Raw genomic sequence first — 24,364 nt, forward strand, 5'->3', positions numbered from 1 at the left:
ACAGACGTTACAGCGACTTCTCGACCTGGGCGCCATTGTTCCAGTTCTTCTATCAGCACAGCGAAGAGGCCATTACTCCATTTACTTCATGGTACCAAAAAAAGAAGGTCCTTCCGGCCCATTCTCGATTTAAAAAAAAAAAAAAAAAAAAGTCAACAAGTGTCTGAGAATCCCCCAATTCCACATGGAGTCGCTTCGGTCAGTCATCACTTCCATTCGTCCAGGAGAGTTTCTGGCGTCTCTGGATCTAACGAAGGCATATTTGCATGCCGACTCTGCGCATGTGCTGTGTGCACAAGTGTGCGTATAATTATCCACACAACTTCGCACTCAGTCTACGCATACAACTACTTAGGTGCAGAATTCCCGAATGCACGGGCTGTGCGTATGCCTCGCCACTGCCTGCTTAGGTGCGCACAAAGTCTTCAAGCGAGAGCCAGCTGAATTCACAACTGCCATCTCTAATGACTCCAGCAGCAAATAAACATAAGCGCCATTCTCTCTGTGCTGCTTTCCGTATTAGGGCTACTCAGTCTGACCTGGATTCTTTCTTATGTCAGCACTGTGAGGAGGCCCAGGGAGAGTTGACATCCCCAGACTTTACCAAGCCTGGTTCTTCCCATTCAGAGGATGGGTCAGCCTCAACCTTAATAGGAAACACCCTGGATCTGAATAATCCAGGGGCTGGGTCTTCCATAGGAGAGAGAAATTCAGTGGCACCTACTCCAGTTCTTCCTGGGCTAGGTATGAACCCATTGGCCTTCTCTTGGGTGGAATTTTTTCGAGACCTTCAAGCCTTAGTACAGGCGCAACTTGCTTCTCTTGCCCCTGTCCAGACAGAACCACAGCCAGTAAGGCCTCCCTCTCCCAACTGTATCGGCAGACATCGAGACATGCCTCGCCTCACTAAGGGTGTTCCTGGCAGGGACTCGGACTGCATGGATGAAGAAGGGGATCCAGTCTCCTTAGAGTATGGAGAAATCCCTCCAGGTTTAGAACCATCTCAGACCATGTTACGTTTTTTCTATAGAGACAAATTTCCAGCCTTGGTTTCCCAGACTCTGAAGATGCTGGGAATTTTTGGGGTAGACTCCATGACACAACCTATGAAGAATCCCATTTTGGTGTCTCTACAGAAAGCCTCTTGCTATTTTCCAGTGTTGGAAGCCATCTATGAGTTGATTGACATGGGATGGGATGACACTGAAGTGAGTTTTAAAGGTGGCCGAACTTTTTAGAAGCTCTATACCCACTGGATCTAGCGGCAAGAGAATGCCTGCGCTACCCTAAAGTGCATGTGCTGGTCTACACTGTTTCCAAGCAAACAACTATTCTAGTGGAGGGAGGAGCGGCCTTAAAGGATGCGCATGATAGGCAGATGGAGTCCATCCTTGCTTTTTACGCGACAGCAGTGACCTTACACATTGCTTCCTGCTATGCCCTGGTGGCTTGCTCATGCCTTCTCCTCTTTAGAGAGGTGGATGACTCAGGGGCGAATTCCAGAGAAGATATGGAGCCTGCCGCTGCCTTTTTAGCTGACACAGGCTCTGACCTAGTCTGTACCTTGGCCAGAAGAGTGGCCTCGGTGATCGTGGCCAGAAGACAGTTATGGCTGTGAAATTGGTCAGCAGACGCAACCTCTAAGGCAAACCTCACAAAGATGCCCTTTAAGGGATTGCTCCTCTTCGGAAGTGAATTGGAAAAGCTGGCCAGTAAGTGGGGTGAATCTCTAGTCTCTCAGCTACAGGAAGATAAGAGAAAGCAGTCACAGCACCCCTCACCTATGAGGGGTCGATCCAGGGGTGCCCAACGCTGTCGGCCCTTCAGAAACTCTGCATTTCAGAGGCCTCTGTCCTCAGGAAGGCTTAGTCCTTTCAAAGCCAACAGCCCAAGAGAGGGGCAGGTTCAGGTTCGGCCCTAACTCCCCAATGAAGCTTTGTCGACCCATCCACAGAACAAGGAGATAGGGGATCGACTATCCCTCTTCTACTAGTGGTGGGTCAAGATCACGTTGGACAAATGGGTACTGGATGTCATACAAGAAAAATACACACTGGAGCTTTGCAGCACTCCCTAGGACATGTTTGTCTCCTTGTCACTCCCAGCACAAGAAGCAGGCAGTGGAGTCTACCATGATAAGGCTCCTCAAATTGAGGGCTATAATTCCAGTATCTGCGTTCCAGGAAAATACGGGACATTGTTCCATCTAGTTCATTGTAACCAAGAAGGGAGGGTTCCTTTCGCCCCATCCTTGACCTCGAGGGTCAACTGACACTTACGGGTAATTCATTTCCGCATGGAAACTCTGCACTCCGTGATAATATTTTTCCACAAGTATAATCATCTCTGTCCGATCTGGACTTCAGTTTAATGTGCAATGTTCCGCTCCTTATATCTTTATTTTTACACACCTGCTCTTTTTTTTTTTTTTTTTTAATTCTTTATTTATATAGCTTTTAATTGATTACAAATCATAGATTTATAACAGAAATCACAGAAGTCATATCAGAAATAAAATAAAAGAAAATTTTTCAAAAAGAAATTTATATTATATAACTCTTTACTTAATACAATCAATGATTCTAATACCACATCTTAATGGGGACAGAATAAGGGAGAATTTTAATCATAATAGAGAAATCATTAGGTAAAGGTTAAGAATACTGCGGCAGGTCACCTACTTTCATAAATCATGTCTCTGGGGAGGACATGGGCTGTTTTTTTAACTCAATGAATCCTGCTAGTTGTTCTGGAGAGAAGAAAATATTACATTCATCTCTCCTTTTTACTAGACACTTACAGGGGAAACGTAATAAAAAGGTATATCCTAAAGCTAATACTTCAGCTCGCAAACCTAAAAATTGCTTACGCCTTTGTTGCGTTGCTAAAGCTAAGTCAGGAAAGATTTTTATATTTGAATCATAATAGACAATTGGATACTTCCTGAAATAAGCCTTCATGATCTTATTTACCTCGTAATTTGTAACTAGCGATATCAATAAGGTACCTTTATCAATCACAGTTAATTCTGAGTTCTGTAGGAAATTTGTCAAGTTGCCTTGAAAAGGCTCATTTGACCTATTATTTTTGGAAATAGGTAAAAAATAGCATGTATTTATTACCGGCATATCTAAATCAGAAAAACCCCAAATTTCTGTGAAAAGTTTCCTAAGAGTTACATATGGAGTCTCTCCAACAATGCAAGGAAAATTTAGAATTCGAAGGTTTAAACTTTTAAAATTATTTTCCAATGATTCCATTCGTCTGTCCAGTCTTAGTCGGTCTTTAGCAACAGTGGCTTTGAAATCTTTCATTTTCTCATTCTCCTCTTCTAACAATGTAACCCTTTTATTTGTCTCAGTCAGTTTTAAATCCACAACAGTCAACTCCTGTAGTTGTTTAGCATTTGCTTGATTCAATGACTGGTAAGCATTTTTCATCTCCAGCCTAAACCCCACAACCAGATCCCAGAGTCCTTGTAGGGTCACCCCGGCTGGACTAGGAGGGAGGGGAAGAGAAGACAAGTCCCCTACACCGCCGATATCGCTGTTTTCTCCCCTACCTGGTACGCCAAGCAATTGGGGATTTTCAGCGATTCCTGAGGCAAGTTGTCCCGGCAGCAGCGTTTCCCCCGCTGCTAGCTCTCCTCCTCCTGTGGGATCCATAACGCTGAATGCAGCCATCGTTGTTTCCACCTTTGGCGTTTCGGGGGCAGAACTTCTCTCCAAGGCAGAAGTGACCCCGGAAGTATTCAGATTTCCCGGGTCAACATCGCCAGCTCCTCCGTTGTCCCTCTGTGCCGGCGGCCTCCTGTGATCGGGACTCAGTGACACCTCCTCCAAGAGCGCAAGAGGCTCTCCCTTGTCTCTTCGCTCAGCGGGATCCTCTGTTCCTGGACATATCGGTAGGGTCAAAAAGCGAACTATTTCTTGCTGGATTGGTGAGGGTATAGGTTCCATTGGAAATACCCTCACCTTTCCCTTACGTTTTGGAGGCATAATCCAACTTCTTGAGAAATAAAGAAATTTTTCGCTGAGATATTCGCTTAGATGTTGGTAGCGTTTTTCTCATGCCGCCATCTTAACCGGAAGTCCCCTGTTCAAAATTGACCATCTACACACCTGCTCTTATTCTTCCACTGATATGTAGTTGTTATGTTTTATGTAGTTAACGAATTAATTTATATATATATCATCAGGTTGTATTTAAATACTGATATTTAGTCTCCTGTACCCCAGTTATTTGTAACCTCTGTTCTATGTAATGCTCTCATGCGACAATCAGTTTCATTGTAAACCGGTGTGATTTGTATTTTTTACACGAACGTCTGTATATAAAAGTTCTAAATAAATAAATAAATAATGGCTGTACAACCAGGAAAGTTCCTAACCTCCCTGGACTTCTCCAAGGCCTACCTTCATAATCCAATCCAGCAACATTGTTTCCTACACTTTGCATTACTGGACCGCCATGATCAGTTCCAGGCACTGCCCTTCAGCCTGGCCACCACCCCCAGAACATTTTCCAAGATTATGGTGGTCATAGTGGTAGCACTGAGGAAAGAGGGAATCCTGATGCACCCGTACTTGGATGTCTGGCTGATCCGGGTGAAGTCATTGGAAGAGAGTCTCTCTGGGTGACCAGCAGGGTGACGTCCCTACTTCAGGAGCTTGGTTGGGTCGTAAACATGGACAAAAGCAGCCTCAAACCCTCCCTGTCCTTGGAATATCTGGAGAGTACGATTTGACACCAAGCAGGACAAGGTCTTCCTCCAGCCTTCACGGATAAGGAAGTTGATATCCTAAGTGCATTGATACCTTATCCTTTTTCCCACAGATCAGACAGGTTTTAACACAGGGTTTTATAGACTCCGTGTTTTGGCTGGTTTAAAAAAACTACTTTAGTTTTTCGCACAGTTCTTCAGGCTTCCATCTTCCCCCATCCTTGATTACCGTAACAATCTGTGTCTTGGTTTGGCATACACCACTTTACGTCCCTTACAGTTGTTACTCAACTCTGCTGCCTGTTTTCTCTCTGGACTTAAAAGCTCAGAACATATCACTCCAGTTTTAATAGAATTACATTGGCTATCTATTCAGGAAAGAGCCAAGTATAAAATTGCCATGATAATATTCAAACTCTTAAATGATGATACCTCCCATTGGGCCAACTCGATTCTCAAGTTTTACCAACCAATGAGAGCTTTAAGATCTATGATCAAGATCTCCTGGATATTCCTTCCCCAAAGATAGCGAGGCTTCATATCACTCGAATGTGTGTTCTCAGTTGTTGGGCCTATATTTTGGAACTCTCTCCCTTTAGAATTGAGACAATCTACCTCTCTGAAAGAGTTTAGAAAGCTAATTAAAACATTTGTTTTAATTGTTTTTAATTATATTTTTTGTTTTTATATTTTATTTACTTTCCATTTTAAAGACTGAGTTTTATCTGGCAGAATCTTAGTTTTGTGAGAATTTTATAATTTCATTTTTTGTGATATATCTTTTTGCTAAACCAAGCATGGTCGTATGTATTTTATATGTATTTCTGTTTTTGCTAAATTGATTATGCATGTATCTTTGTTCACCGTTCAGGCCTTCATTGTATTGAGCGATTAAGAAATTTTAATAAATGTAACTTCTTGAAGGTCCAGGTAGCGACTCTATCCTGTTTCAGAGGCGAGGTGAACGGAACCTGCCTGCCTGCCTGCCTGCACATCCGGACTTAGCCCGTTTTCTAAAAGGGGTAAAGCACCTCTGGCCACCCCAACGGTGGCCAGTTCCTTTGTGGAATCTTAATCTAGTATTAGAATTTTTAGCAAGGCCCTCCTTTCGGCCGCTGTGCAGTCTGTCCTTTCACCTATTAACCCTGAGAACGGTGTTCCTGGTGGCGATATGCTTGGCTCGTCGCATCTCTGAACTACAGGCATTGTCATGTAGGGAACCATTCCTCTGGATGACCCCAGGGGCATTACAACTTTCCAGCCTTCTTGCCCAAGGTAGTCTCAGATTTTCATGTGAATCAGTCCATTTTGTTGCTGTCCCTAGATAGATACAAGGACACAAAAGATTACCGCCGCCTCCGCCTTTTAAACATCAATAGGATTTTGATGTGGTATCTGGAACTTTTAGAACCAGTGCGCATGACGGACCGCTTGTTTGTTCTTTACTGTGGAAAGAGGCAGGGCGAGCCAGCTTAGCGAGCTAACATAGCTTGCTGGATCAAGGAGGTGGTCACGGGAGCTTATGTAGAGGCAGGAAAGCCATTACCCTTTCAGGTTAAAGCTTATTCCACTAGGGCTCAGGCAGTCTCCTGGGCAGAAGCCAAGCTACTGTCTCCCGTCAACATCTGCCAAACGGCGACATGGTCTTCCTTGCACACCTTCTCCAGGCTCTATCGCCTGGACTTTGAGGCCCGAGAGGATGCAGCCTTTGCAAGGGCGCTGCCAACCGGACCGTGGGCAGCCTTCTGCCCCGATCTGGAGTAGCTTTTGTACATCCCGTTGGTCCTGAGTCGATCCAGCCACACGCTAGGAAATGGAAAAATTACTTACCTGATAATTTTGCTTTCCTTAGTGTAGACAGATGGATTCAGCATCCCGCCCATGGCTGCCTAAGAATGATGCCAAGGAATTGTACGTGAAGTGAATATAGATTCTAAGAGGTTACGGGTAAGCCGTCGCCCAATCCTTAGATCAGGGCATCTATAATCTTGCTGGGATTCAGCATTTGGTTGAGTACAGTTATCTGGTTTTAATCAAGTTTTAATAAAGTTATAATCAAGTTTTTTCGATAGTTTGTCCACAATGGCTTTTGAAAAGAATATTGAAGGGCTGAGGTCACTGCAGGGGTTTATCTAAGGTGATGTCTGCTTTGAAACCTGACTCCGTCTCCATCTGCTAGCAGGGGAACACATAACCCATTGGTCCTGAGTTCATCTGCCTACACTAAGGAAAACAAAATTATTAGGTAAGTAATTTCTCCATTGCATCAAGACATTTCACATCCCTCCCCACCCCCACCCCCCCTCCAAAAATAAAATAAAAGTTTAGGAGGTTTGCCTCTTTTAAAAACATAAAATAAAAGATTCTGAACAGCAGTGCAGCTGAGTCTTAACAAAACAGAGCTCAGTGCTAGCATTATTTTTATATTGTAATTCACCTTGTTTAGTTAGATCTGTGAAGGTGGGATATACATTTTCCAAATTAAGTTAAACTTAGGAAAAAATAGAGCAAAAATGCCCAGACACTGAGAGATGTTTCCAAAAGCAGCTTCCGGTCTTGCCTGTCTTTTAGCCTGGGGCAGGATTTTATCTTGATAAGCTGGGAAGACTGTAGTAAGAGCCCCTCTGTAAATTTGATGCAATGATCCTCAGACTGGAAGTTGGACTTTTTAGTTTTGCTTGCCATTATACAAGGACTCGCTCACAGACAAACCCAATGGCCATGTCTTATTGATCTGCATACTTGCTTTCTTGGGAGCTCCTTGGTCATGAGTTGCAGGGAAACAATTGGATTAGCCCTGCCTCCAGGGAATTTGCTTTGCTGAAGAAGTTCTCTTCTCCTGAATTGTGGATTCTCTGCCTAGGTGTGTATATATCACATTGATACATCCTGGGATGGGGAAATGAGGAAAGTTAGCCTGTGAAGAGGCATGGGCCTGCTTATGCATTGCCTGCCCCTTTAGATGCATCTCACTCCCAGTTTGAGAGCTTTGGGTGGGTGTCCTATTTGAGATGCGTGGGTTTTTTTTTCCCCCATATTATGTCATGCAATCCCTTTCTTAAGTAATTGTGAAAGCCATAGTTACTAATCATTCAAAGAAAATCTATATTTGTTTTTTCTCTTCTTATTTTCCAGTTCACATTTGCAAAAATGTGGTTGCTTTATGCACAGTTTGAAATAAGACAGAAGAATCTCTTAGCTGGCAGGAAGGCTTTGGTAAGTAATATACACTAAAAAAAACAAAATTTAGCTGAGAATAAGGATTTTGAGAGGGATTCTTAGGCTTTCGGGTTTTTCATAGTCACTGTAGCAAAACCAGGTGGAAAGCAGAAAACTGTAAGCTCAGATCCTTTTTGTTCTAGCACTTTCCGATCTCGGTCTGGGGAGTCTGCATTGAAGATGTAAGCAGGTTTTAGTTGGGAGGTTCATGTCGAGCTTACACTTCTCTGAGGGGAATGCTGTCTGAAATGCTAAATAAAAGAAAGCTGAAGTCCTGTTTAGTTAAACATGTAATCAGGGTTCCTTCAGAAACTGAAACAATCCAACTTGATATACAATTTGTCATAAACTTGCTAAGACTGTGTTGTAGGACAATCAGTCAGGTTTAAATCTGAATACTTGTCAATCTTCTGTTCCTGTTATACCCCAGATCAGTCCAGACTCTTAGGTTTTGCCTCTCTGCCAGCAGATGGAGACAGATAAAGTTTCACTGACACTGTACATAACCCAGTGTGTCACCTGCAGACCCTCAGTATTTCTCTGTCTCCAGCAGATGGGAGATGGTACAAAACCTGCAGTTCTGCAGTCAGGAGACTGTTTTGGATTTATGAGCCTTCCTCCCAGGGGGTTTTTGGGTCCTAGTAGGTCCTTCTCTGTCTGGTTGAGGTGGACAAGCTAGGGGTTGGAGACCCTTTTGTACGCTTGTTCCTTTATTCTGTGGGGTGTAAATCTGGTGGTCCAGATCCCTCCCCTTCGCGAGGCTGCTGAGGCAGCTACAGGCTCAGGGCAGCTGATTTCTTTTAGTCTGTCCCTTTTTTAATTTGACTGGTTTTCTTTTTTTCTGCTAGCAGATCTGTGTTCCATTCTAGGGAGTAGGTATTGTAAGTCTGGCTCTTTTCTGATCTGCTATGCGGCCTGAAGGCCTGAAACCTTAAACTCCACACCAAAGGGAAAGTATTGGTTTTTATGTATCTTTATTTGTTCTTAGTGAGTTAAAAAAGGAACTGGATAGAGGAATATGTGCAGCAGTGAGGTTCCAGGGGGGGAACTACCTTAGCAGCTCGGGGAGCTCAGCAATGGGGTATTTCAGCAGCTTGTCTGCCTGCTGAGGAGACTGAGTGTTGGCTCCTTGGCATTGAGGGGCTGTTCCCCTGCTTGCCTTTGAGGTGCTGGTGGTGCCACGAGTTCTGGGAGGATCAGCGTGAGCGTGCAGCAGAAACATTAGGAGGTCTGTGTCAAGCATGGCCACACCAGTAGAACAAGCATCACTGATGACAGGGTATATCACTGAGGCTTTCCCCATTTGCACGGAAGCGGCGGCCATTTTCAATTCCCTAGCAGCATCAGCGGGCGAGGCAGGGGAATCCCCTCCTCAACTATCACTGGCAGTTCCCTGTCCCACAAAGGTTGAAGAGGCACTTGCACAGAGTCGTCATCTCTGGTTCTGGTAGAAGTCTACTGCCTGTTTTTAATTTGCTTATGCGTAAAGCGTGTTTAGTGGAATGCTGGCTCTTGACTCCATGGATTCTCGGCCAGTCAAGAGGCCTGAGCTGTTGAGAAGCTCTTCAGGCCGATTTTCGGTGCCAGATATTAAACTGATCTGGGCCTAAATGTGCTGAAGGTGCAAGCAGGCTTTACTTGGCTGTTTGGTAGGCCACTGCAGCGGTTCTTTTCTTGCGTGAGTAGGCATGTGCAAACATTCTCACTGCGCGGCGGTTGCATGTGCTGTGATCTGTGCACATAAGGCCATGGCCTAGATTTGAGCGTGTACTTCTACGACCTAGACTGGAGCGCCTATTTGCGCGGGTACTTGTGCGCATAACACCATGGCCTATACGAGCACGTATTTGCGCATGTATTTTTGTGCATTCGACGGCTACTTGGTCTTGAGCGTGTATTTGCATGCGTCCTGGAAGGGGTGTGCTCTATGCCCAGGTGGTATTGTGTGCACTGGAGGCTGACTAGAGCCGAAGTTCAGGAGAGCTGAAAATTTTTATTAAGACGCTAAGATTTAAAGCTTTGAATACCGCTAAAAATTACTGTCCCGACCGACGCAGCCGCGTTTGGCGAAACACGGGTCCGTGTCGGGGGACCCCTTGGTTTATGAACATTTGTGTCTTCTGAGCAATGGAGTTTGCAGTGATAATGGATTAAAAAATCTTTCTCATGAAACTCGAAGTTTGGGACTGATTTCACATTTCTGCATTTCCCTTGATGCTTGGATAATTTAATTGGCGTGCAGCATTTGCTCCTTTACTGTGCTTGTGAAAATAAGAACATGCCATACTGGGTCAGACCAAGGATCCATCAAGCCCAGTATACAATTTCCAGCAGTGGCCAATCCAAGTCACAAGTACCTGGCAAGTACCCAAACATTAATTAGATCAAAAGCTACTATTGCTTATTAATTATTGTAATAGCAGTTTATGGATTTCACCTCTAAGAACTTATCCAAACCTTTTTTAAACCCAGTTACGCTAACTGCTGGAACCACATCCCCTGGCAATGAATTCCAGAGTTTAACTATGCGTTGAGTGAAAAATAATTCTCTTCAATTTGTTTTAAATGAGCTTCTTGCTAATTTATGGAGTGCCCCCTAGTCCTTCTATTATCTGAGAGAGTAAATAACAGATTTACATTACAAAATCATGAAAGGACTTGAACAAGTTAGACTTCTGTCATATCCCCCCTCAGCCGTCTCTTCTCCAAACTGAACAGCACTAACTTCTTCAGCCTTTCCTCATAGGGGAGCCGTTCCATGCCCCATATCATTTTGGTCGCCCTTCTCTGCACTTTCTTCAGTCCAACCAACAGTCGTACACTTGGAAAATTGTTTTGACCTTTGAAGGTTAATGCAGCTTAATTTCAAGCTCTTGATATTTAAGGTACAAAACTGTTGCCTTGGGTATGATATTTACTAATGATCTGAGATTCAATTATGAGATTTTGACTCTAAATACAAATTAATAGTTTTTTAGGATTTTTCTTTTTTTTTTTTTTTAACTTTATTGCATTTTAAATTACATTCAAACATACTTGAAGACATAATTAGTATTGCTATGCAGAAACATAAAACAATGACAATTACAAATGAAGAAACTATATCTAGCAAATACTATATTGAAAGTATTTGTAAAGAAAGATAATCCAAAAAAGAACTGCAGTCATACTTCTAAATAAGGCTGCTTATCTAGAACCAATATTACACTGGAGGCAAAGATTTATTAACTAAAATGTCTTCTAGTTGAGAAAGATCATAAAAGATATAACTTGTTCCTTGTGACTTCACAAAACATTTGCAGGGGGAACCTCAACTGGAAGGTAGCCTCTAAGGTTATTGTCCTCTGCTTTAAAAGTAGAAACTGTTTTCTTCATATCTGGGTTTCCTTAACAATATATGGAAATATACCGATCTTTTGAGGATTTTTAGCATTTTTGATGGGATACTGTTTTATTTTGGCATTTCTGTTTTATGCTAAGGAAGACATTTGTGTTGCTTTATTTCTGCTGTTAGCTATCGATTTTATGTTAGGAAAGATGGGAGATAAGTTCATTTACATAAATGCTGTATGGCTGGCAGCTGGGATGTATCCTTAGCAGTGTGGACAGGAATAACTGGCACATTGGATGGATCAGTTGGTCTTCTCCTGCCATCCATGTACTATGTTACAATGTAAGCGATTGTTTCAGAAGGATTATTGGGAAAAGTTTGTCTTTTTGCAAATGATTTGAAAATCTGCAACAGAGCATACACCCAGGAAGATGTGGGAAAACGAAGGGAGGGATCTAGCGAAGCTCAAGGAATGGCCTGGAGTCTGGCAGCTAAGATTTAATGCTAAGAAAAAAAAAGAATGCAGTCATGCATTTGGGCTACAAACACCCAAGGGAGCAGTACAGTATTTGGGGGGGGGGGGGGGGTGAAATGCTTTTAAGCACAAAACAAGAGCAAGATCTGGGGTTGATGGTATCAGATTATCTTAAGGTGGCTAAACAGGTAGCTAAGGTGTCAACAAAAGCTAGAAGTTTGCTTGGGTGCACAGGGAGAGGAATGGTCGGCAGAAAAAAAAAGGTGATATTGCTCCTGATAGATCCCTGATGAGACCTTATTTGGAATACTGTGTACAATTCTGTAGACCGCAGCTTCAAATGGATATAAACCAAATGGAGTCCTCTAAAATGGTCACTTGTCCTTGTTCTAAAACATGGGGACAGACTTAAAGATCTAAACATGTATGACCTAAAGGAAAGGCAGGATAGGAGAGCTGTGATAGACATTTTAAATACTCCCAAGGTATCAATTCACAGGAGGCAGGCCTCTTTCAGTGGAAAGAAGGCTCTAGAACAAGGGGGGGGTCATGTGATGAGGTGAAAGGGGATAGACTTGGGAGTAATCTAAGGAAATATTTCTTTACAGAAAGGGTGATAAATGCATGGAACAACCTTCCAGTGGATGTGGTGGAAACCAGGACAATATCTGAATTCAAGAAAGCATGGGACAAGCACAGGGGATCTCTGAGAAAGTGGTAGGGATTGTAGAGCCCTGAGTATTTGGTAAGAATGGGCAGATTAGATAGGCCGTATGTTCTTTTACTACTGTCTTATTTCTGTGTTTCTATCTGCATGTATGGTGAAGATAAATCGTACACAATTCTTCCTGATATGAAATGCCATACATGTTTGTAAGATGTGAGCTATTTGTTTTGAATTAAAATGTTTTAAATAAACACTTACCTAAAGGTCTCCACCTCATAAGAATGCTTTTGTAGTATGCACCATGTTCTCTGGGGGTTTTACTCTGTGTCAATGTTCACAGAAATGTTCTCAGGTTTCGGAATGGTCACGCCCATGTTTCCTAGTTCTCCAAAGGTCCTGGTGGTGTACTGTAACAGAAATCAAATGCCCATTTGGGCAGCAGCATTCATCAGTAGATGGCCACCAGACTTTTGGAGGATTTGTTTCACATGGAGTCCTGGAAACCCTGGCCTAGAGATGTCCCTTAGCCTGAGTCACTTCTTCTGAGTTCTCTAGCGAAGCTGGTGCTCTTCACATAGTTTAGAAGAACAGGGAATCTCAATCCAGTCCTTAGGACATACCTAGCCAGTCAGGTTTTCAGGATATCCTGACTGGCTAGGTGTGTCCCAAGAACTGGGTTGAAAACCACTGTAGTGGAGAACACGGACAAATGACCAAAGGTGAAAAGTTCTGTCTCTGCAGATTACAAACTAGCTATTAGCTTAATTTAAAGAAAATCAGGGCAGGTATTATGTAGAAACTCATTAACAGATAATGAACAGTGTGACCAAACAGGGGTTTTGCTGCTTGGTGGTGATAGTTTTGCCCTCTGACTTCCCCAGAGAGCTCATTTCCTTTGAGCTGGCCTGCAGGTGGTGTTTGATTTCTGCATTGTAGTTCAAACAGAGGCCTGGGTTGCTTGCTTGACTGAGTGATGCTTGGGCAGCATACATGTCCCACTGTCCTTGAGGAAGCTGTGAGACTTGTAACATCCTGCAGTTCCATTGGCCAGAAGGCCATTGGTCAGGGAGCTAATGCTAATACTTTGTACTGTGATTGGCCCGAGTCCTGAAGTTGCGTTTCTAGTCTTAGCTGGTAATACAGAGAGCAGATCTCAGTGCTGAGAGCCTGCTCCAACTCCAGTAGAGTATGGATGTGTTTTTGATTCATTTGTTTCCAGTTTATGCACATAACTTGCAGACTTTATAGTACACATGTAAAAATGGATAGTGCTCACATAACTAAAGTTATTAATAGTACACACATACTATCCATTATGCATGTACTATAAAGTCCATGATTTATGCACATAAATAATGAAACAAATGCACATGCCTAGTGGAGAGCACAACTTCTGAAGTCCCTCTGCCACTGATAAGTTGTGAAAAGTGTTTAGTTAACAAGGATTAAACTATTGGTGTTTAGTTAACAAGGATTAAACTATTAAGGATTAAACAAGGATTAAGCTATTGCCCTAAAACCTCTACAAATGCTCCAAAATGCCACCGCTAGGATTCCAACTAAAGCCAAAAAAAGGGACCATATTACGCCAATTCTAAAGAATCTCCATTGGCTCCCTATAAAATATAGAATCCTCTACAAAACACTCTCTACCATCCATAAATCCATCTACAAAACATCACACCTGGACCTCAGGATACCTTTGCAACTACACTCATCCTCCCGTCCACTGAGATCTGCACATAAAGGTTCGCTAAAAATACCTCCATTCAAAATATCTTCCAAAAAAAGAGCCTTCTCCACAGCAGGTCCTAACCAATGGAACTCTCTCCCTGCAGTCCTTAGGCTCGAACAGTGCCCCATCACATTCAAAAAAAGACTCAAAACCTGGCTTTTCACACAAGCCTACGCCTGAACTGATCTTTTATACCACTTTTCCTGCCTGGTTAATGATCTCTTTATCCCACATTGCTTACTAATCCTTGAATTAATCTGAATTTCCCTCCTGCCAATCTTCAACCACTTGTTACATGATTAACCTAATTTATAGGAATTCTGCTAGTTAAAATTGTATATATTGTATATTGTATAAGTTACTATTTATTCAATTCAATGTTGTCCAAGTTCCATAGTTTCCCTGTTATCTGTAAGACATTCGTGTTAAGTCATTTCTAAGTTCTATGTAAACCGAAGTGATTGGTAACATTGTTACCAGAACGTCGGTATATAAAAATGTTAAATAAATAAACAAAAGTTGTTTTACATGTTGCTGGTTGTAAATGTAAATCTTTTTCCATTCACTGTATCTACTTATTGTTAACAAACTCAATAGTGTGTTAGCTCTACCTATCCTGAACCAATCAATGTTCCCAGAGTTTTCTGTATTTGGTCTGTAGGTGTATTTCTAGGAATTGTGTGATCTCTTGAGTTATGTAGGGTCCCAGTCTCCCTGGAAGCCACCAGGGAATAGCTTGTGGGTGGGATACTTGTGAGTGGGAGGTTGCCAGTGTAAGAGCATGTGTGCAGGGGCAAGCAGACCTTGGCAGTGCTTAGCAGGACCCTCCAAGTGGCCATGGGGTTAATCCTGAGTAGGTTAGGGGTGGAACTGAGGTGTTGTGTGACAAACAGTAACTATGGTATCATCCCCATCACCAGAAAATACAGTGATATGGTCTGCTGGAGTTGCAACCCATAATAAAAGGCAGGCTTCATTCAGCCAGTTGGCTGGTCTATCTGATCGGTGCTTTTTTTTCAGAAACACTTTTGCCCTCTAGTAAACATGGACTAAGTTGGTTCATTTGTGCAAGCTTCTAACCTTGGGTTTTGTTTATTTGTCCACTAGGGTACATCTATAGGTAAATGTCCTAAAAACAAACTCTTCAAAGGTTACATAGAGCTGGAGCTGCAGCTGCGAGAATTTGACCGCTGCCGGAAGCTCTATGAGAAATTCCTGGAGTTTGCACCAGAGAACTGCACGTCATGGATTAAATTTGCAGAGTTGGAAACCATCCTTGGTGACGTTGAGAGAGCTCGAGCAGTATATGAGTTGGCCATTAGTCAGCCCCGGTTGGACATGCCAGAGGTAATGAAAAAAGTTAAAGTAGCTATACAATGACCCTAAAAGAAAACCTGGCATTCTTTTTCTTTATTTCTTCTTGATATATGTTGCTTATGAAGGAGTCTTCTAATAAAAAGATTTTTCCATAAGAATTTGGATTATGCTTATATATTATATACTATTAAATTATGGAAGTTAAATTTGTATCTCACAGGGAGCAAGGTTTTCAGACACATGGGTTAAAAATTCTCTAAATAAAGTGGAGTATGTAGTGCTGCAGTAAGACAGGAAAAGTACCAAGTATATGGGCCTTGTGTTCTGTTCTGTCATATTTTATGGTTTTATGCAACACTGAATAGTTAAAGGATCTCTGTAGTTTGTCTGTATCTTGTTTGATAAGACTGCTACCTGATTAATTTACTGTAGATTAATTAATGGGATTCTCCCATATTCTACCTGCAATTAAAAAAAAATATATATATATATATATATATATATATATATATATATATATATATATATATATATATATATATAATTTTATTTATTTATTTTTTATAAGTAAGAACCTGTTAACATCTGGCAGATTCAACCCTCACTACCTTTAAACAGACCTCATCACTCTTTTCTGTCCTTCAGGTGCTGTGGAAATCCTATATTGATTTTGAAATTGAACAAGAGGAATATGAGAGAACAAGAACTCTTTACCGGAGATTACTTCAGCGGACACAGCATGTAAAGGTAGTTATGGGTTCACTGGAAAATGTTGATGTGCTTTTTTACTGTGAAAACTGGGGAGTTCCCTAGTCTGGTAGAGTTTATTGCTGGCTTCTAAGTAGCTAAAAAATAGGTAAAAACAGATGAAATCATTAAGGTTCTGTTTTGTTCTAAATCTTATTTCATTCCTGAGGATAAAATGATGTTTAAAGTGTCTGGCTGAAAGATCCTCCTACTTAGCAATCATCAGGATTCAAAAGAAATCAGGACATTACTGTGCTAACTTACATCAGAACCTCATATAGGGCCGAACTGATACATACAAAGTATGACTGACTACAGCATAGATTTCCTGAGCAATGATACTAAAAATGTGTTATCTGTGATAAGATGCAAACATTTTATTCCACAAAAAAGTGATGCCAGGTCCTGTCCATGTGTGTAGGGTTGGCATGCTTGTAGTGTGAAATAGGGCTTCCCAAACGGTTAGCCCATGTGACCCTGTTTTAGCACTCGAAAATTCACATGAACCATAAGGACGACCAAAACAAATTACCAGGGATGTGGTCCCCATCCAACAAGCATTCCTTCTTACTGTTCTGGCACTCCAGCTGATCCCCTCTCTCAACCTCCACCCACTCCAGAGGACCTCCTCTTCTCTTCTCACCTCCTGCTGCTGATGTGACAGCACAACAAGATTTTGGAGATCCTCCAACACAATTATATGTAACCCTCTAGCAGGCTTAAAATCTCAGCATCGACCTATTTTATGTATGCCAAGCCAGTAAATGTCTTCTCTGTGGGGATGAAGTCTGGGGTCTTTACACAGGATAGGACAGAATCTCAATATAAACCCTGCACCTTAAGTTCTCCAATACCCTGCATTCATAGAAGCTTCTTCAACAAAGGGTGCAGAACAGAACTAGGATACTTCCCCTTACCACTCACCATAGAAAAATAATAATCAAATTCTGGCGTCACCTCACTGTAAAAGCAACACATTAGCACACCTCAGTAACACGGTGTAATAATTCAAAGCCCTATGAAAAATGTACTCAAAACCTACTACAAACCTGCTATATATAACACACTAACTGCCAGGCTCTGGTGATTAACCCTACTCATGAAAAGCAATACTACAACAGTCCCTAAAATACCTTCTATTAGGAAAACAGAACAAGTCAGGCTGCTAGCAGAATACCTCACCTCGGTATCGCAGATCAACCCTCACCAAAGACAGAATAAGGAACCACAAATTAGAAATAGAAACATGCAAGCCAACACAAAAAACCCTAAACTGGAAATGCCAAGAAGACAGACTGCAGTCTGCAATGCAAAAGTAAACACATCATCCCCACCACTGCTGCCTCCTGCCCCTACCTGTCCTTTCCAGATGCCGCTAATCCTAGGCCTGGACTAGGGCCAAAGGTGCCACCTCCTCTCATCCCAGGAACAACCCCCCCCCCTCCAACCCTCTGCCCAACACTTTCCTGACTGACTACCTACCCCCACCTCTGCCCACAATCCCTCCCAGAGTGCCCTTCCCCACTCTGTCCACTATACCCCTGATCACCTGCCTTTCTCCATCATCCCCCTGATCACCTGCCTTTCTCCATCATCCCCCTGATTCCACATCCCCCACTCTTCTCACTCATTCTGAGCCCTATAAACTATACTGAGCCCACTTCTCCTAGGCTCCTTCCTTACCCTCTTGCTCACTATCCCTCTGACCTTCTTCTTTCCAGTCCCATTCTCTCTTCCTTCCACCACCTTCTGCCTATCATGCCATCTCTCTTCCAATACAGCAGACTGAGCATGTTCAGCACCAGTCCCAGGCTGTTTCTCTCATCCTCTTGGCTCCCAGATAGCAGTCCCTCCCTCTTTTCCAGAAGTGGAAACTCTCTCCTTCGGCCAGCCAGCCTAGTGGGGATAATGATGGCTGCAGGCCCTGGGAGCAGAAGGCTGCCGTATCTCTCCTTCCACCCCGATGGCAGCACAGGGAGGTGGTGAGAAAGAGGCAGGATCCGGCGGCAGGAAATGGCAGCAGCAGTGCCAAGCAGAACTAAGTTGTTGCTGCACACGTTTCTCCCGCGTTCTGTCTCTGAGTCTGCGCGGGGCTGGGCCTAGGAACTAAATAAATAAAAGCACACAGAGGAGTGTGTGTAACGTCACAGCACAAAATAAAAAAAAAAAAAAATCAAAGCAGGCTAAGAAACCAGGAATGCTCTGCACTGAAGCCTTTAGTGAAAGGAGTCGGGCAGCCCTGCTAGCGAGCTCCCTCACCACCCACATGCAGTAGCAGAGATGGGTGGGAATGGGTCTCACCACCATAATAAATCTACAAGCGGAGCAGTTTCCAAAATATTACACATGGAGTAGGCCAAGGATGAAAACATTTGCTGATCTCCAGAGCATGGGGCTTATAGGCAGATTTCAGCATTTGCCAGCTATTAACAGACTAGAAATGCTGGCATTTTTCTAAATCAGCTTTGAGTTTATTCCCACAGCTTATTCTGTGTACAGTTACTATCATTTCAATTGTAGGTGATGGGGAAGGGGGGAGGAAGTGAGACTTCTGCAGGTTTTAGAAATGCAGTCTCCAGAAAAAAGCAATAATCATGAAACCTACAAACTGCTTTGGGATATCCCAGGCAAAGATCATATTGCACTGCAGATGTTTTACAAAAGAAAGAAATATCTTTTTAAAATGACAAAGGACAAAACATGTGCAGGAAAACAATAAAAAGTCTCTTCAAAGGAGAAAACAAGAATTGGTAAACATTTTGCTTGCCAGGTAAACAAGTTCAAGGGCAAAGGCCAGGAAAATATAGAATTTTCAAAAGGTACCAGCTCAGAGATCAAATAAATCTTCTGAAACAAGCGTATTGGAAAATTTTTTTAGAAAAGCTTAGGCATCAGATAAAATTATGCAGAATACAGTCTCTCAAACAACCTAATCGTAGCACAGGCATGCTCATTTCCTCACCCACTTTACTATCAACAAAAAACAAAACATACTTTCTCATTTTTGCTGGCCAGAGACAATCAGGCCGATACAGTACAGTGCGCTCCGACGGAGTGCACTGTCAGCCGGCATTTGGACGCGCGTTTTCGACGCGCTAGCTTTACCCCTTATTCAATAAGGGGTAATAGCGCGTCCAAAACGCGTGTCCAAAACCCCCCCCCCCCCCCCCGAACCTAATAGCGTCCGCAACATGCAAATGCATGTTGAGGGCGCTATTAGGTATTCTCGCGCGATTCAGTAAGTTAAAATGTGCAGCCAAGCCGCACATTTTACTTTCAGGATTAGCGCCTACAGTTTGACAGCCAACGCCGGCAAAATTGAGCGTTGGCTGTCAAACTCGCTGACAGCCGCCGCTCCTGTCAAAAAAGAGGCGCTAGGGACGCGCTAGTGTCCCTAGTGCCTCTTTTTTTTTTTTTTTTACCGCCGGGCCTAATTTAAATAATTTTTTTATACTGTATCACACGCACAGGAGAGTGGGCGCTCTCCCCGCGATTTTTACTGTATCGGCCCGAATGTGTGGAAAAGAGATGCAGGAATCCTCTTCCCACAAAGGAATATTTAACGTTGATTGGTTTACCCCCCCCCCCCCCCCCCCCCCCAAAAAAAAAGCTGCAATTAAGTTCTATATTTTGCAGAAGGCAGGACCTTCCAGCCGAAGCAAAATTCCTCCTTCTGGCCCATGCTTGTGCTGATTGTCAATCAAATCATCACAGCTTGCTTGCCTCCACCATTAGACCCTCCAGTGAGACATTCTAGCTGCTCCACAAGCTGCCTCCTTATCGGCTTCCTCTGTTCTGTTGCTGCAATCGGAATTGCAGCTGCTGTTCCCTGCAGCTCGATCAAGTTCAGGCACTGTCTTCGGGCCCTCCAAACTTCTCTCCCAGTTGTGCATAAAGGGGAAAACTTGGTGCACTAAAGTGTGAAATGTTGTGTGCATGCAGCTTAAAAAGAACACTGGTCACAGCATGCACTTATCATTCCAGAGGAGGGGGAGAGGCAGAGCAAAGGTGAAAGCATCCAAAAGTGGTGGTGCACGGCACACTCCATTTTAAAATTTGGTTGTGGGCGCTATGTCTGTGCGTGCGGCGTCACAGGCCCCCTTGCTGGTTTCCACTGCTAATGTTGCTTGGTGTCTGAAGAGTGCTGCCATTTGAGGCACTTGGGCCCCCAGCTGAAGGTTTTATGAACTCATTTAAGGTCCTGATCCACAGTTTTTGGAAACCCTGGTATAAAGTGTATCTGAGGAAGAGTGAGCATAAGGCAGCTTTGTGACTTCAGCTCCTGGTTATGGTCACTTGTATACACTGCACAGTCTGTGTTTAATGAGCAGTTGTCAGTTGGGGGTTAGAGAGCAGCCCTGCTGCAGAGGAGCACCATACACTATTTACAGATGTTAAATCCATTTTTTTTTTAAATTTTCACGCAGATATGCAGGCTGAATTAGCCATGCTGTCTGGGATGTCCTTCTGGGACGGCTGGGTGCAGCTTGACCAAGCTGACAGTGCTTTGCTCTGTGTATGGCTGCACGTCCTTTCTCGCGTGGTGACATCTCCTCAGTTGGTTTCTTCTGCACGGCAGGCTGCATGCAGAATTTCGCTCTCTCCTCAGATTTTTTTTTTTTTTTTTTTTTTTTTTTTTAAATCACGGTCATGGTGCCCTGCTTCTAGCGCGGAACCACCATACCTGCTCGATGCATTGCACCACCCCAGTGTGTTGCCTGGCACAAAGCACCACGCACCTCAAGCGCAGTCGGCACATGCGTCAAAATCGAAGCGCAAGGAGGATCCGGCGCTCGACGCTTCAACGCACTGGCATAGTAAAACTATGGGCTCAACTCAACACAACTCATCAGCAAGAACACTCCCAGGATCCAGCCCCAACAGGAGAACCTCAAGGGGCCATCCTCCCCAACTTGGATCTGGCCTTCTCAGACGAGGAACAAGTGTCAGTCTTGGGGTTCACGAGCTCCTCTAGCTCCTCGGACCGGGTTTACTCAGATCTATCTTCGGTCTCCAGACACAAAAGATCGGCACCACATCTGCAAGAGCCACTCCGGAAGCGCCATAGATAAGCAGCTTCATTAGAACGGGTAAAGGTTTTGCCCCGAAGTCCTGATTCGGACATCCTTCGGACACCACGGAACCCACTGGCAGAGGACTTGTCGCCAGTGCGGGAAAAAGGGCATCTCAAGCGATGTCGCAGATTTCTGAGATCCTAACCCAGTTCCTCACCTACGTAGAGGGTCAAGGAGCAGCAAGTCTTGCCCTCTTCCATGAGAGGACTCTCCCAGTGTAGACCACCTTCATCCTCCGCAGCCTGAGCCGGCTTCCCCACCAGAGGACCTCTCCTATTCAAAGTTTTAGGAGAAGGTGGGCTCCAAACTGAACATCGAGATGCAGAAATACCAGAACCCCATGCACAGGTCTTGGGATTTCTAAAGATCTTTGAAACACCAACTGAGCCAATTTCCTTGCCTTCACACGCTGTTCTAGTTGTGATTATGACGAAGGCCTGGGAATCTCCGTTCTCAGGGCTGGCAACCTCCTGCAAGATGGATCTTAAGTTCAGGATGAGACCATCTCCATTCTACAGCATGGTCCAGTTGCCACATGCGTCCGTGGTGGTCGAATCGATCATGAAGAGGGCCAAAATATCAATTCTCCACTCCAGTACTCTTCCAGGGTGCGACTCAAAGTATCTGGATGACTTCGGCAGAAAGGTGTTCTAGGCGGGGATGCTGAATGCCAAGATACAACAGCATCAGTTTTATATCACCCAGTACCTCTGAGTGTCTTCAGTTGCTCAAGCCTTTTCTTGCTACCGCTTCGCTGGAAGAGACCCCGCCGCAACAGTGCCACGACCTAAAGGAAGGTTTAAGTCATTTGCTATGTACCATCTACAAGGCTTTTGAGACCTCAACTCATACCACAATAGGAGGTATAGCTGCTCGTCAAATGGCATGGTTTAGGGCCAGTGCCATGACATTCAGGAAAAGTTGGCAGACCTCCCTTGTCTCCCGGACAAGCTCTGCGAGATGGTAGTACAGATAAAAGGAGCAAACCGTTATGGTGTTATCACTGGTGTCCCTGGGGAAGCAATCGATGACGAAGAAATACTACCCGTCCTACAGAAAAGCCTACTTCCAGAGACGGCCGTATAGGTCTTATTCCACGTACTGCCCACCTGCTTACCCTCTAGCATGACCTAGACATCCACAGCCGCAACAGCCCTGAGGCAGGCAAAGGAATCAAAGACTACGTCTGCCGCCAGCTAACATAAAACTCCAGCAGGGTTTTTAGGGACACCAAGGCCACTTTTACCGCTACATATGGGGGGAGAATTTCCCATTTTTACCATTCTCGGGAAGCTATCACCTCCAACCGTTGGGTTCTCAATTGTCAAGGAAAGCTATTCCCTCCATTTCAAGACCATGCCGACCCTCTCCCACCGAGTGAGCCAGCATCAGTCCACCTCTGGGAACATCCGCTGCTGGCAAGAGGAAGTCTCTACACTGCTTCAGCAGCGTTCGATCCAACGGGTCCCTAGCTTGCAGCTGCTTCGGGGATTCTACTCCCAATACTTCCTTATTCCCAAAAAATCAGGAAGACTCCGCCCAGTCTTGGACCTCGGCTCTCAACAAGTTCGAGAGAGAAATTCAAGATGACATCTCTCAAGTCCATCCTTCCTTTCCTACAGCCAACAATTGGATGTGCTTGCTGGCATAATAAAGGATGCTTACTCCCATGTTTCTTTGCACCATTCCTCCTGGCAGTGCCTGTGCTTTCAGGTCAACAGTCGCCAATATCAGTGCAAGGTACTCCCCTTTGGTCTCATCTGCCCTGAAATGAGATGTCTTCACCAAATGTCTAGCAGTAGCCCACCTCAGGAAGCAGGGAATCCAGTTGTTCCCATACCTCACCGACTGGTTGCTAGTAACATTGACATCAACCACCCTTCAGAGCAACCTATGGATCTCGATCCAATGCCTGGAAGAGCTTGGATTAATCATAGACTATGAGAAGTCCAGGCTCCAACCTGCAATTTATCGGCGCCTGCATAAATACAGCTCAAGGGAAGAGCCTTCCTTCTGGTGGATAGGGCCCACACACTTCGCAAACTGGCCATACAACTGAAAGACTCTACTTGCACTAAGGCCCGTCATCTCTTAACCCTCCTGGGTGATATGGCAGCAGCCATCTACGTACGCGTTTGCACATATATGCCTGCAATGGGGGCTCATGTCTCAACGGACACAGTTCTCACACCCGCTGTAACAGCGAGTGTGTCTGACCCCAAGCATAACAGACCTGAACTGGTAGCTTTCTACACTTATCCTCCGATCCCAATCATCTCAGGAACCATTCAGAAATGTACTGTAGACATTGCCAACCTCTTTCTAGCCGCTCTGGCATGGTACGCCTATCTTGTGCGTGTCTCAGTAGAACCGCCCATTTCTGTAGGCCACAGTGCAGATCTACTGTCACAGGACGGAGGCATCCTGCTTCACCCGATGCACTCCTCGCTGCATGTCACAGCATGGAGGTTGAAAGGACAGTATTAAATCACCAGCGTTTGCCTTCAGAAGTCCAAGGCATGCTGTTATCCTCCTAAAAATTCTCTACCAGTCATTAGCTAGTAGGGCAAATGGCTGAGATATGTGGCATGGTGCTCACCGGAACACCTTTTAGAGTACCTCCACTCCCTTTATCAGGCGGGACTGGTGATGGCGTCGATGAGGGTCCATGTTAGCGCGATTGCTGCCTATCATCATCCCCACAGTGGCCTACTAGTTTCCAGTCATCCCCTGGTCTCCTGCTTCATGAAGGGCATTCTATAACTAAGACCACCAGTGCACACACCTCCGGTCCTGTGGGATCTCAACCTAGTTCTGAAACAGTTGATGCTTCCGCCCTTTGAACCTCTGGAGACCATTCACATGAGGTATCTCTCTTGGAAAGCTCTGTTCTTAGTTGCCCTGACCTCTGCAAGAAGGGTCAGCAAGCTACAGACTCTGGTTCACTACTCGCCATACCTGGAATTTCATCATGACAAGGTGACCTTATGGACTCTCCCTTCATTTTTCCCCATGGTAGTCTCCATTTTCCACATAAACCAAACTATCACCCTTTCCAAAGCCACACAAAAACGA

General features: G+C 44.1%; 1 protein-coding gene across 2 annotated transcripts in view; it reads left to right on the plus strand.

The window, feature by feature from the left end:
• CRNKL1 (crooked neck pre-mRNA splicing factor 1) overlaps window positions 1–24,364 on the plus strand; it is a 67,227-nt gene that overhangs the window by 33,158 nt on the left and 9,705 nt on the right. Inside the window, exons 10-12 of one of the 2 annotated variants that reach the window (XM_029593766.1) lie at window positions 7,859–7,939; window positions 15,258–15,497; window positions 16,113–16,214. In XM_029593766.1, the coding sequence (XP_029449626.1) occupies window positions 7,859–7,939; window positions 15,258–15,497; window positions 16,113–16,214 (423 nt within the window). The remainder of the gene's footprint in view (window positions 1–7,858; window positions 7,940–15,257; window positions 15,498–16,112; window positions 16,215–24,364) is intronic. The other variant, XM_029593767.1, reaches the window with a different exon arrangement.

The sequence above is a fragment of the Rhinatrema bivittatum genome, chromosome 3, assembly GCF_901001135.1.
Source record: "Rhinatrema bivittatum chromosome 3, aRhiBiv1.1, whole genome shotgun sequence".
NCBI lineage: Eukaryota > Metazoa > Chordata > Amphibia > Gymnophiona > Rhinatrematidae > Rhinatrema > Rhinatrema bivittatum.